The 13469-nt window shown below is 48.8% G+C and overlaps 1 protein-coding gene across 1 annotated transcript; it reads right to left on the bottom strand.

The window, feature by feature from the left end:
* Positions 1–4027: 4027 nt before the first annotated feature.
* PROX2 (prospero homeobox 2) lies at positions 4028–12402 on the bottom strand. Its single transcript, XM_039537859.1, has 5 exons — positions 12303–12402; positions 10485–12118; positions 8345–8452; positions 6457–6651; positions 4028–5170 (listed from the first exon to the last, which is right to left on the bottom strand). Exons 2-5 carry the CDS (start codon positions 11976–11978, stop codon positions 4985–4987), a joined length of 1983 nt encoding a protein of 660 aa, XP_039393793.1. The 5' UTR covers positions 11979–12118; positions 12303–12402; the 3' UTR covers positions 4028–4984.
* Positions 12403–13469: the final 1067 nt, after the last annotated feature.

Raw genomic sequence — 13469 nt, 5'->3', positions numbered from 1 at the left:
AAGCACAGGGTCCCCCAAAGCGTGGGGCCCGGGGCGGTTGCCCTGATTCACCGTATCCAAGGGATGGCTCTGGCCCTTTCTGATTTTCCTGATTGGCTATTTGTTTTCCTTTTAACTGGATTTAGATGGCATAGGGTAGCAACTTAGGGTTTCTCCAGAGTGAATGGAGGGGAAAAGGATGCCTGAGGACAGGTGGGGGGGGGGTGTTAAATGAGTGAGTTTTGGTTAGCCACAGCTGTACTGTGCTTTAAAATGGTGTTCAGAGACACACACTTTGAACATTTTGGTATTCTTTAAAGAAAGATAAAAAGAAGTTCAGAGACCAAAGCTTTAGAGTTCACATTCTCAAGAGATACCTAGTGATATAAAGCAATTATTAGAATTATGTATTTATTTATTTGTACTGTACAGGCCAGAAAGCTCTTCACATATGATCTGCACAAGCTCCTGCCCACATTCACCACCTGTCTATATCCCAGAGCCCGTTCATTCTCTTCATACTGGTCAGAGAACCCACACTCCACATACAAGAACCCAGCCTAAACTGCTACAGACTACAAGTCTCAAATGCCCTACAGGCACTGGCAAGATGCCCCTTAACTCCCATGTCTGATACAGGCCGGAAGGGTGAGTGTAGGGTAGATTATTTACAAGAAAACACCAGATTGAGGCAGTTCCTGACACAAAAGGAACCACTTATGTTTTTGACTTTACGATTTAGGTCCCTGTCCTACAATGAGCTGCTTGTGTACAGCTCTCTGTGCCCAAATGAAGCCCTACCGATGTCAGGCTTTGCAGAGGGGTCATTGCAGGAATGGGAGTCTCAGCCAGGGGCAAAGAAATGAGGGTAAATGGCAGAGTGAAGATTGGTTTTTGAAATCTTAACCGTTTCCAGACTCTCTCATGCGTAGGGTTTTTTTAACCACATCCTAATACTTGGTAGATTTCTGTTGTTTCCTTAAGTCAGACTGCTTCACTTTCAGTTTTTTTTATAACTAACATTTTTGAAAAAATGTATTGATTTAAATTGATCAGGAACAAGTTTCAGTGGAGGCAGTCTGTGGAAGGCATTTGCCTTCTTCCAGCAGCTTCTCTGTGCTGCTGTACTCCATGAAAGCCATTTAGCTGACTGGAGGAGAATTTCCCCTGGTGCAGGCACTATGCAGGATTTCACAAGCCCTAGTGTAGGGGGTGTCTTATGGGTGGGTAGGAGGTGAGTCCCCCTAGCGTACACAGCTATGGGGGTTCTCAGCTGCTGCAGGCTGCAATGCGACCTATAGGAGGGAAGAAGAGCAAAATTAGAGCTGTTTCTGGTGCTCTATGCTGGTGGCTGCGTTGGCCTCCAGAGCAGCCTAGATCAGATGGGTGCAAAAGTGGTTAAAGACACCTTTGCTCCTTTGGCCTTAGACTTCACCTTTCTGTGCTGCACCTCATGGAGCTGTAGTACAGAATCTCAGCCTGTATCTCTATGGGCTGGAAGGAGAGATATAAGGAATCAGTGTATCTGTTTGTTAAGATACTTATATGGCCTGTCTGTAGTATCTGATCTCACAGTAGCTGTTTCTATTTATAGGGTTAGGTAGGGCTTTCCTCAAAGACTACAAATTCTGAGGAATGACAGGTGAGAGAAGGACCTTTTTCAGAATTTCCTGTACAGAATACTTTCCTCACTGAGACGAATCAGTTCCCAGCATGGATGGCCTTTGGGGAGTCCTGTGACAGGGAAGTGTCCTTGAGTCCCTTGCTTCTAACACTGATGGAGCTGAAGTGCTTTACATTGGTGATGCTGCTCAGCTCTAGGAGTAGGAGAGCTCCTGTGAGTTGCTGCTCTGACACCATTTGCTAGCCAAACCACAGGGTTAGTCTTGGCTGTTCCCCTCCCCTTCTAGCTAGTGGAAGTGTCCCCCTGGCCAGCTGGGACTGCAGAAAGAGAGGGAAGTATAAATCTAGGCTAGTGATCTGTAAAGGCCTTTCCTGTTCAAATGCTGAGGAAGAGGGTGGTCACCTCCAGAAAAAAAGAGATTAACAAACCATTGCAAAATCACACTGCTCCAGTCCCAATACTCTGGTATTTAGTCATATTCAGATTGTCCATCATCCACTTCCATTTTTGTGAGCATCTAAAAAAGGCATAATAAATTTAAGGCTGAGCATTTTATACCAGCAAATATAACAGGAAAGGGGAGGCCCACTACTAGTCATACACGATATGGATTGCTTCAGTTGTTTGCTCAAAATTCTCATCTTGCTTGAAGCTATCTGTCGAAGCAAGCAAGAGATCCATCACGTAGGACGTTAGCCCCTGAGGCACAGCAGGCTGGGAGCATTGCACAACCTCTGGGAGCTGGTGGACCTCTCAGCCTTGGTTGGCAGTTACCAGCCTGGTTTTATGAAGTGGATAGAGGAAGATGCACTTGGGAGAGGCAAAGTCATCAGTGGGGAGCTGTAAAATGATTGGTGTGGAGAGGACGCGGCTTTGGAGGAGCATCCTGGATGGCAACAAAGAGCTGCGTAGGCTGATGAGGATGAACTTATGATACTGGGCTGGATTCAGAGAGGTACGTAAGCCTTTGCCCAATGTTAAGCATGTGTATAGTCCCAATGACTTCAGATTAGTCACGTGCTAAATTCCTTCCAGACTGGGGGCTACTATCACTCAGAATGTGAGACACGGGTGTTTTTCTACAAAAAGTCTCCATCTGGCATTCCAGCCAGCCAGATATTGATCAAGATGATGTGAATGTTTGTTTGACTTCGTGTATGTCTGTTGTAGCAAAGGGGGGAGAGTGAGCTGGGATTTTTAATGGTTTTAAATACTTTTAATTGCAACATAAAGGATACATTCTCAAAATGACCTTTTGACATTTCCCTCCATTGGTTTGTTGCATCTTTTACCATGACAGACCACCAGCCTTAATTCTCTTTTGGCTCTAAAGACAGCTCTGGAAAAGGGAACATGTAACGCATGTTGGCATCCCATTTAGTCTGGCATAGTCATTTTGTGAAGTCCTCAGAGAGTGAGATCTGCCAGAGCTTTGGGGAACAGCTCTAGGGCTGCACCTTGCTCTGTCTATTCTGGATAAGGTGACCAGATGTCCTGATTTTATAGGGACAGTCCCAATATTTGGGGCTTTTTCTTATATAGGCTTCTATTACCCCCCTCCCTGTCCCGATTTTGCACACTTGCTGTCTGGTCACCCTACTTCTGGAAGAGAGACTCCATATCTCTTGGATTGCACATGACGCTCCTGGAAATGAGAGTGGTGGGTAGGGAAGTGTGCAATGACTTCAAGTCTTCATATGTTCCATACAAAAAGCTCTACTAGAAGATCATCAACTACACCTGTACATTGAATGAAATGGCTTACAGAGCTTTTCAGTATTATCCAGAATGCAGATCTGCATTATAGACTGTTGGGAAATAAGACCAGTAACCCTTGTTAGTATCTACGAAACTACTATATAGGTGTGTGTGGTGATGGAACAGGCCTTCCACTTGGCTTAGTAAGGGGTGCAAACATCCCAGCCTATTTCATCACAGAAAAGAGGAGTTATAGTTTGATTTGGAAAAAGCAGGGATGCAGGACTGACAGACCCTAAATCATAACCATCTCAACAGTGCTGGCACAAGAGGGAACCAGGTGGTTTCTCCTCTTTTATCAGTTAGGAAGGTTAAATGTGGCACCAGAATGTTAAGGAATTTATGTCAACAGAAATACAAGTCAGTACAAAGAGAACTTGGAGCTTAATATCATAAGTTCAGTGAGTTTCCACCCCTAGGCAAGTGGCTGATCAAGGATGGTACTAAAGAATAATATCAGTTGCATTCACGGCAACTAATCATGGGGCTGTGTTCTGATCAGCTGCTCAAACCTCCCTCCCTCCTCCACACCCCCCCCCATGTCTCCTGCGACAGAAAAGGAGAGAGTCATTGGCTAGAGATCTCTTCTGCTATACTATTTCACAAATGCACACTAAAAAGTACACTCAAATGTTTGGATCCAGCATGCAAAGGCTAGGAGGCGCTCTTATAGGAGGCAGCTGGGGAGCCAGGAAAGGGACCTGCATTCTCAGATGCTACCCACTTCCTCCATCCGTTCCATTATGAGCTCCATTGTAGGAATTATTGTTTCGCATCTATCACATGAGCGTGTTGATAGTCCTGGTGCCTGAAATTTTGGAACTGATCATTGCAGTATTCAGAAGTTATCATATTATCTCCAAACAGATGGTAAAACAGAAATGCTGTTGAGTGTAGGACCTCGCTTCACTTGGCCAAGAATTCATTGATCTTTAAGACCCTCCATCAGGGACCTCTGTGATTTATAAACAGGAATTATAGCCCTGTTTTACAGATGGGGACACCAAAGCACAGAGAAGGAAGGTGACTTGCCCAAAGTCACACAGCATATTAGGGCAGCGCTAGGAATAGAACTTAGATCTTCCAGCCAGATGACGTAACCACTATCCTTCTTCCCTATAGGTCTAAGGCATGAGGCCTCACTTGCTTTGAGCTACAAAGTAACACAGAGGTCCCCAAACTGTGGGGCGCACTCCTGTAGGGGGGCGTGAACAAACATTCAGGAGGACATGGCTGGGGGGCGGGGGCAGAGAGGGAGCGCCACCCAGCTCCACTCCTGGCCCCAGCTGCTGCCCCTGTACCAGGGGCTCCAGTCCCAGTCCCGACCCCGGGGCTCTGCTCCCAGCACCTAGCTGCCAGGCCCCTCAGGTAAAAAGTTTGGGGACCGCTGGTATAACGAATGACATAAAATACTGGCAGTTCAAGTATGTAATAGACCTCTCCAGAGGGGAGGGCACGCTTCAGGCCAGATTAGATATCGTCATAATAAATGGTGCTATTGCTGTTTTATACTAGTAACATTACCCACAATGTAGGCTGGGCCCAACAGCTACATAGCTCAGGCCAGCCTCTCTCTGATCAAGCTGCAGCATAACATAGTCTTAGGCCACTTCCCTTACAGATTTAATTCTGAACTAGTTCTTGGAGGCAGCGGGAAGATTTAAACACATCTGGGATGTCACTGTCCAGTTTTGAAATTATTTTGTAAATGGGTTTCTTCCAGGAGGGGTCAGAGTCCTTCCCTGCCCTGACAGCACTAAAGAACTCCCGCAGGGTCATGCTAGCAACCTCCAGGAAGCGATCCGGGACCTGCAGACAAAGAGAGAGGGAGACTTAGGAGGAGGATGGGAAGGGCTGCTGCACACCCTGCCAAACATACACAAGGAGAGGAGGTTCTTCTGGCCTCCCCCCTGGCAGAGACAGAAACTGGCAGCCTTCCCAACCTTCCCCAGGGGGAGATACCCAGCTCCCCAGCACTGAACCTCTCTGCAGTCTCCATTCCCAGACAAGTAGCCCAGCTGCTCATTCAGATTAGCAGGGTGGTTGATTCCCCCAAATAACCTCAACTACTTTCCCATACGGTGCTTCCCAACCAGGACACAGTTTCATCCTCAGACAGCAAGGGCAGAATTCTGCTGTAGTTCCTCCATTTAGGGGAGAAGATCTGGTTAGTCCTGCCCTACAGGATGATGGGTGAGCACTCGTAATGTTCCCACATAAGGAGACTGTGATTCAGCGCTAAGCGGACATACAGCTCAGACTGCCCCCTCTGAGTCGATGGTGATTCCCATGAGGGCCGTAAGATGGCAGGTTGTCCCAGAGTACATAAGGCACTGCCCAGAGTCCAGCCCTTCACATCTCAGGACAGTTAAAGCCTTTGCGAAGAAAGTCAGAGTTTCATCTGGGCACATGGGGGTGACAAGTCCCTCCTGAGACTTGGACACTTGGTGACCATGGAGATGGGCACTGGATAAGAATACAGATAATTGGATGGTGAGGTCTGATCAAGCAGAGTAAGCACAGGACTGGGAATCAGGAAGTCCCAATCCCAGCTGTGACACGACTCCCAATGTGTGGCCTGGGGCAAGTCACTTACCCTCTCTGTATTTTGGATTCCCCATCTCTACAATGGGACTAATGCCTCACTCACATTCTTGGAAGCTGTGAGGAGAAATCCATCAATATTTGTAAAATGCTTTGAAGATGACAAGTGTGAAGTATGCATGGGCTGATTTCCCAGCAGCCTTTGCAAACAATGGGATCTGTAGGTTTCCAGTGCCTTGAAAATCAGCCCCTAAATGACTTGCCTGCAGTTGTCTTTTTACCATCAAGCCCCTAAGTCAAATGATTACAAGCAGCGCTGAGCACAAACTCAATTGACTCTTACATGTGCTAGTGATGCCAGAATTAAGGCTGTAGGCCCTTAGGCCTGGTTTTTCTATCCTTTGTAATTACCATCAGAACTTGTTTTCCCCTCTATCCCTTTGCTCTGTGATGGGAGCTAAGCGATGGCACTGATCCCAGCTTGCAGACCCGTTGGCTAGACGCACTCTGGGGCACCCCGAAGTTTCCATCCTGGCTGAGCACAGTCTTACCTCAAAGTCATTCCCCTTGTTATAGTGCATGTTGAGGGTCCTGAAGAGCTCAGAGTCCCGAGAAACCATCAGGTGTTTGGAATCCGTGACTTCCTCCAAGATGGCTTGTCGGGCAAACTTCTCCATCTGGATGTAGTAAAACTCACGGAAGTTGCTGAACCACTTGATGAGCTGGGAAGTGATGCAGCGGTTGAACTGTGAAAGGACATGCACCAGAGGAGCAAGGAAGGGTTAAACATACCCCTGTTCCCATTGGACGCCATGAGAAGGAACCAGATTTCAGCAAAGAAAATAAATGTAGAAATCTTAGACACCAAAAATGTGGAAGAACCCATTCCAGCTTCCTCAAAAACACCTCCCCCCCCCGGGTTCACATGGGGAATGACTGGGTGAAAGTCAGTGATCATCTGCCAACAGAGAAGGAAAGATTCTCCTTGTATTTTGCCTGTTTCCCCCCACTCCCCCCACACACTGCATAAGAATAGCTGAAATGCTGCCTTGCACCTGAGACCATGTAATCTATGCAGGGGTTCAATGTCGGAGGGGGCAGAATTAATCAGCAAGCTGGGAGGAGAGTACAGTCCTGGTACATATGTTACAGATGGTGCCCAGGAATCTTAGCCTGAACTTTCCTTTGACCCATCAGCCCTGGCAGAAGCATCCCATCTAGCCATGCCCCATGTCCTTTACATAGGGATGTGTATGTGCAGCAGGGGTAGCTGGTAAGGCTGCAGAGGACCATCTGGATGCTCATTCCTACCCCGAGATTTTGACCATCCTTTCCTCTGTACTATCCGCTGCGTACACACACACTTTTTGAAGCAGCTGCTGTCCCTGCACCCACTCTATCGCTGGCTAGGTGGGGAGAGCCCAATGAGAAGACAGTGCTGCTCCATAATCAGCCATAGGGGCCGCTAAAGCACATAGAGGACCTACAACATTGTGAGCTCGTGCCCTCTAGCATAAGATAGTGTAACCCAGGGTATTAGGCCAGTAAGCAGTGTTGCCACCCTAGGCAATGTTTCATCAACTGGGCTACTTTTGAAAGGCCTCGATGACAATCTTGAATCTGCAACAGGCAGCTTTTTATGCTACAGTGCAACCCTGCAGTGCAGACTACAGAGGGGTGAATTGCAGCGTGCACATAAGTTTGAAGAGGATTATGTTCATGCAAACTGGGCACCTTTTAGTTCACATCCGCAGTGTCCATGGGGGGCAAGAGGGGGGGTATTTACATGCAGCATTTTTCTGCGAGCTGCAGTTCACATCCCCCTCCCCCCCATTCACAAGACAAACTCGTAGAGCCCTGCTGCTCCCCAGTCCCTGTCTCTTTGCTGTCATCTGATGGCCATTTGAATGAGCAGATACTGAGATAAGTCTGCCTCTCCCAGCCAGCAGAAGCCATGTGGCACGTGCACCTTGGGAACAGAGCCCTGCTGGCTGTGGTAAAGCAGGGTTTCCTTTTGGCCAGGGTGACCAGATAGCAAGTGTGAAAAATTGGGACACTTTTTTTTTTGAGGAGGGGAGTATAGTTGCCTATATAAGATGAAGCCCCTCAGATCATGATGGTCCTGATAATTTCAGGACATCTGGTCACCCTACTTTTGGCTGTGGGATGTCTCCAGTTGGGTGGGGAGGTAGCCAATAGGGGAGGCAGCAATGGGGGTAAACCCAGAAGTGGCCCATGTGCAAGTGAGCAGCCACTGCCAGTGTTGCCAACCATGGTGATTTCTTTGAAATGGCAAACATTGGGGCTTTTGGAAGCAAACTGTCATTTGGTGACTTTGGGGCTACTTTTCACATGCGATCGGCAAAAATGGGAGCTTTGAGGTTGGCAGCACTGCCAGTTTGGCTTGGGTGGCAGCAGAGCTGGGTTAAGCAGCTGTACCTGGATATCAGGGAAGTAGGTTTTCAACAGAGTGGAGCTGGGGTAGCGAGTAAAGAAGAACATCAGCTTGGCCTTCTTCAGGTGGCCAGGGGTCAGCGCCTCCTGGATTTACCCGAGTCAAGGAAAAACTGTTTCCTGTTTGCCTGCACATACAAATCATTGAATTTGCACAAGGCCAGACACTCCTGAGGATGCCTCCAGCATGTCTGTCTTTACCTGTGATGTCTCCTCTGAACAGACAGCCCACTCTCTGCTCTATGGTAATGGGGTGATGGAAGAAGGGTGCTTCCTGAGGAATCCGCATCTGAGGGGGTCCTCTAATTATCTGACCCCAATTAAGGCTCCACTAGTGAACACTTCTCCCCTTGACAGTCCCAGAAGAGTCGCAGCCAGCAGGAGCCCCCTCCCTGGCTGACAGTAATGTGGACATTTGTGGAAAATCTGTTTTCAGTGCCAGGATCACGTGACCACCAAGATTTAAGAGCTGTCCTGAGAATGGAATTGTGAGTCAGGAGCGCTTGGGTTCTATTCCCAGCTCTGTCACCAACATCCTCTCGGCCTGGGGGAAGTCACTCCACCGGTGTGTCTCAGTAGCCTCACATGTAAAATAAAGACATTGATACCATTTACTCTACCTCAGAGGGAAGAGGGATAATATGTTAGTGTGTGTAAAGTGCTTTGGAATGTGATGTATATAGGGTTGCCAACTTTCTATTGCACAAAAACAAACACCCCTGCCCTGCCCCTTCCCTGAAGCCCCACCTCTGCCCCACCCTTTCTTTGAGGCCCTGCCCCTGCTTGCTCCATCCTCCTCCCCTCCATTGCTCACTCTCCCCTACCCTCATTCACTTTCACCGGGATGGGGCAGGGGGTTGGGGTGCAGGAGGGGGGTGAGGGCTCTGGCTGAGGGTATGGGCTTTGGGTTGGGGATGAGGGGTTTGGGGCATGGGAGAGGGCTCCGGGCTGGGGCAGGGGGTTGTGGTGTGGGGGGGGTATGGGCTCTGGGCTGGGGGTGCGGGCTCTGGGGTGAGGCTGGGGATGAGGGGTTTGGGGTGCAGGAGTGAGCTCAGGGCTGAGGCAGGGGGTTGCGGGGGTGCAGACTCCGGGAGGGAGTTTGGATGCAGGAGGGGGTTCGTGGGGTGGGGCATCCCAGCAGCGCTTACAACAGTTCCCAGGAAGCAGACGCCAGGTCCCTGCAGCCCTAGGCGCATTCACTGCCAGAGAGGCTCCACACGCTGCCCTCACACCTGCAGGCACTGCCCCTGCAGCTCCCATTGGTTGTGGTCCCTGGCTAATGGGAGCTGCGGAGCTGGCACTTAGGGTAGGGTCAGCATCTGGAGCCTCCCTGGCCACCCTTGCACTTAGGGGCTGCAAGAACCTGGCAGCCACTTCTGGGAGCCGTGTGGAGCTAGGGCAGGCAGGCAGCCTGCCTTAGCCCCAGCCCCCACTGCGCTGCTGATGGGACTTTTAATAACCCAGTCAGCAGTGCCAGCCAGAGCCGCCAGGGTCCCTTTTCAACCAGGCATTCTGGTCCAAAACCTGATGCCTGGCAATCCTAATATTGGATGTGCTGAGCATTAGCACCAAAATGGGCTTTTTGCTAGTCCACTGGACAGTTTTGCTGAAAATGAAATGTGTTCGCTCTGGGTGGGAAGAAAGCTTCAGTCCACGGGCCTGTACTGGGGAGCACTGGTGACTAATGGGGTCTCTGCTGGGGTCTGATGGGGGAGGGAGCTCCAGCAGGCTGAGAACTCAGTGTCTTCCCCAGTGAGATCTCTCTGAGTCTTTCATGTGAGCCGTGTTAGCTAATAGCGCCACCTTTTGGTCAACCAGGAGTAACAAAAGTGAGCTCTGAACAGAGCTCAGTACAGCCCTCCTGAATGGAGAAGAGGGAGCTTATGTGTTAGGCCTTCAGGAGGGTTCAGATCTGAGACAGCTGGTCTCTCCTGCCCAGGCCCCTCTGCCAGTACCATGTGAAAGGGGAGCCTAATGACCTGCTTTCTCACAGTAGTACATGAAACCCTGTTAGCTAATCAGCCCCTGTACTATCTCTGATTCATGCATGTAGATGAGGGGGCAACCTTAGAGAAGCTACTCATGCTTGAGGCTCTGATGATCTTTAATGGTCACTAAAGGATATAGCGACTGAGGAGAAGGGCATCCCATCCATCACAGTCTGCAGCTCTCCACATTCTGCCTTCCTGGCTGGAAGAAGAGCCAAACTTTCCATTTCTGCGGTGTTAAGAGACATTGGATATTGCTGGTGTCTCATGACTGATGACTTCAATTTGACTGCTCTCCAAGGTAGATCTAGGGACTCTTGAGAACACCGGTCTGGGGAAGAGGCAATTCTATGAGAGCTGCTGTTCCAATGGCCATTTTGACTGTACTCTTGTAGCTGGCTAAGAATCTGTTTTTCTTGAACTTGAGAAGTCATGACCAAGGGGTGATTCATGTTAGGTACATGGCAGGGTTTTCTAGCCATTCTTGAACTGATCGGGTGAACATGAAAGTCTGGAGACTTATCCATGACTAGCGACAAGGCCTGTGTATGGGCTTCAGGCAGTGAGTTTACCAAATTTTGGGAGGAAGCCCCAGGAAGCCATTTTCTGGTGGAGTACTCCTCAGAGGCAAAATCCTCTCTTCTACTGTCTGGCACTGAGATTGGGAGGCTGTTGTACAGCTGAGCCAGATGGCCTGATGGCTTGGACAATACTTTTTTCAAAACCGTGTCCACAGCCTGAGATACCACTGTGGCTAGCTCATGCTTTAATGTCTCAGAAAAGGTTCTTTCTTCAGAGGACAGTTCACCCAGATCCCCCATTCTCCTTTCTTCTTCTGACACTTTGTGGCCTTCCATCTCTGAGATGCTCCTCCAAAGAAGAGTTCTGTGTTGGTCACTGGTAGCAGCCTGGCAGCTTTCATCTAGACTGTCTCCACACTTCCCCTTCAGTAAGTGCATAGTCTTCTCCATCCCTTTGTGGCTTTGATCTGAATCACTGAACTCATAAACCTGCAAGAATTTCTCTTGAAGCTGCCTCAGCTGCTGCTGCAAAACTTGAAGCTGTTCCTTCAGTTGGCGGCAATCCTCTGCCTTGGCGCTGCTCCTGCCTCTTCCTGCAAGCTGTGCTACATGTGGGCTTTGTTGCTGGGGAAGCTTCTGCTTTCTCTTGTTCTCCCTGTAGTTCTCGCTTCTTTTCTCCACAGGGCATTCTCTGTCTCTTTCCTCATTGGTACCAAGTGCGGTAGGGTTTGGTGAGAGGCTCATACCTCGGATAATGCTTTCCACTCTGGCTCTCTTAGCTCGTAAGTGTTCATTATAGAACTGGTCTGTGTCACCAAAACTGGAGATTGGAGTGTAGCACAAAGGGGAGGTCAGGGTTGGTGTCCCTTCCTTAAAAGGTGGGCAGTCCCTGGCTTCCTGGGGTGATTCTGGTGTCTGCGAGGAAGGGAAAAGGAAGTTTGGATCCAGTCCCCTGTTAGCGATTGTCTGGCTGAGGAGTTGTGATATGATGGACACACTGGGGGAAGAGAACAATGAGTCTCTTTGGAGACAGGGCTCTTCTTTCTGCCCACCTGAGTGTCCTGAACTCGAGCTGTCCCCATCCTGCTCAGAGACACAGCTCCCATTCATAGTTTTTTCCACTCTTGAAGATGAAGAGATGACACTCAACAGCTGCCACTCAGCAGTTGTTTTGATGATGGTACTTGTTATACAGGAACACCCTAGGACTTGGGGACTGCTGATGTGCCAGCTGTTTCTGAGAGCTGGAGCTGAGAAAAGAGCAAGAAATGTTACCCAATGAACTCTACTATGTCAGCTCTCCATTTGTGTGGGAACAGTTGTCCCTCACTGATTCCCTGTGATCGATTCCCTGTGACCTTCCTGCTCAGTGGTAACCCACTTCACCCACCAGTGCTGAAAAGCCTCCAGCCAGTTAAAAACATGTGAGCTTACCTGTTATACAATGCAGGACAACACGAGCACACCTTTCTGGTGCTCGGGACAGTACGAGGGTTCCACATTCAATATATGATCATTCATGGTTTGGGCCCAGGTTCTCTCTGCAGCCACAGTATTTGCATCCCCAGGAACAGTGGAACTGTCAGCTACCGCAGGAAGAACTTTCTAAGCAGACAGCCTGTAGCTTTGGATTATCCTTCCATGAGAGGTTAAAATGATCACAAATCTCATTGCTGCCTTCCTTGCCAGACTTTCCAATAAATAATATTAAATGTCTTATACACTCTTCCCCACAATCCACAGCAGGAGAATCCTAGACAATGTGTGCAACGTAAATGTCTAAAGAGAGACAGAAGATAGGTAGATAGAACCACAAAACAGCATTGATTAGACTACTTGGTGGACCCATGGAATTCTGTAAGGCACTCAGATACAGTGGTGATGAGCATAGTATAAATACCTAGATAGATTTCAGATCCAAACTCTGTTTCAACCAAGCATCAGCCTTGGTAGAGGTTCTCTGAGGTGCCCCTTAGCTCAGGAAAGGGAGCTCAGAGCTGTAGCCTAGAAGTTCCTCAGCTTGAGGTGAGTCTTATAAGAAGGTAGCACTTATGGATACGCTTCAGCTCAGACTGTCCTGGCTTTACTCGCATTGCAGAAACCCCCTTCTGAATCACTCTGAAAGGAGAAATCTGACTGCTCCTCTTGAGCCCCACAGCTTTGTGTTTCAGTGCTCACTTGTGCTGTTGAATACATCCAGCATTCAGTGCATCTCTACATCTCACAAGGCTTTTCTACGTCTGGGGCTGTGGCAACTGGAGAATAGACAAGTGCCTAATCTCTCTGTGGTGGCCTCACTACTCCATCCTTCCCAGGGTCTGGATACGTGAATACTGATGTTCAGAAAGTGACTCTGAGGATTTTACATGTGTTTGCACTATCATCCACATAGTGTAGGACAGGGGATTTTGCCTCTGCCTGAAACATACAGGTATCAGACATTACACTCAACTCAGTTTGAATAGCCAGCTCTTCAGTACACTCAGAAGCATATAAATATATCTGAAGCTGGGCACAGATGGTGCCTGGTTCTGCCAGCACTGGGCATCTGAATGCACCCACAGTGGAGCGCAGCTGGTACCTGAGTAACATGACTGTCAG

This window comes from Mauremys reevesii, linkage group 4, assembly GCF_016161935.1.
Source record: "Mauremys reevesii isolate NIE-2019 linkage group 4, ASM1616193v1, whole genome shotgun sequence".
Lineage (NCBI taxonomy): Eukaryota > Metazoa > Chordata > Testudines > Geoemydidae > Mauremys > Mauremys reevesii.
The sequence above is the reverse complement of the archived record's forward strand: the minus strand, read 5'-3'. Positions and strand labels throughout refer to the sequence as shown.

What these genes read in the sequence shown, in the direction of transcription:
- PROX2 (XM_039537859.1), bottom strand. Translation starts at nt 11,978, where the DNA reads ATGAATGGGAGCTGTGTCTCTGAGCAGGATGGGGACAGCTCGAGTTCA. An exon ending in CCTACTTCCCTGATATCCAG is followed by an intron (nt 6,652 to 8,344) that starts GTACAGCTGCTT and finishes GTCCTTTCACAG; the next exon opens with TTCAACCGCTGCATCACTTC. An exon ending in ACAAGGGGAATGACTTTGAG is followed by an intron (nt 5,171 to 6,456) that starts GTAAGACTGTGC and finishes CTTTGTCTGCAG; the next exon opens with GTCCCGGATCGCTTCCTGGA.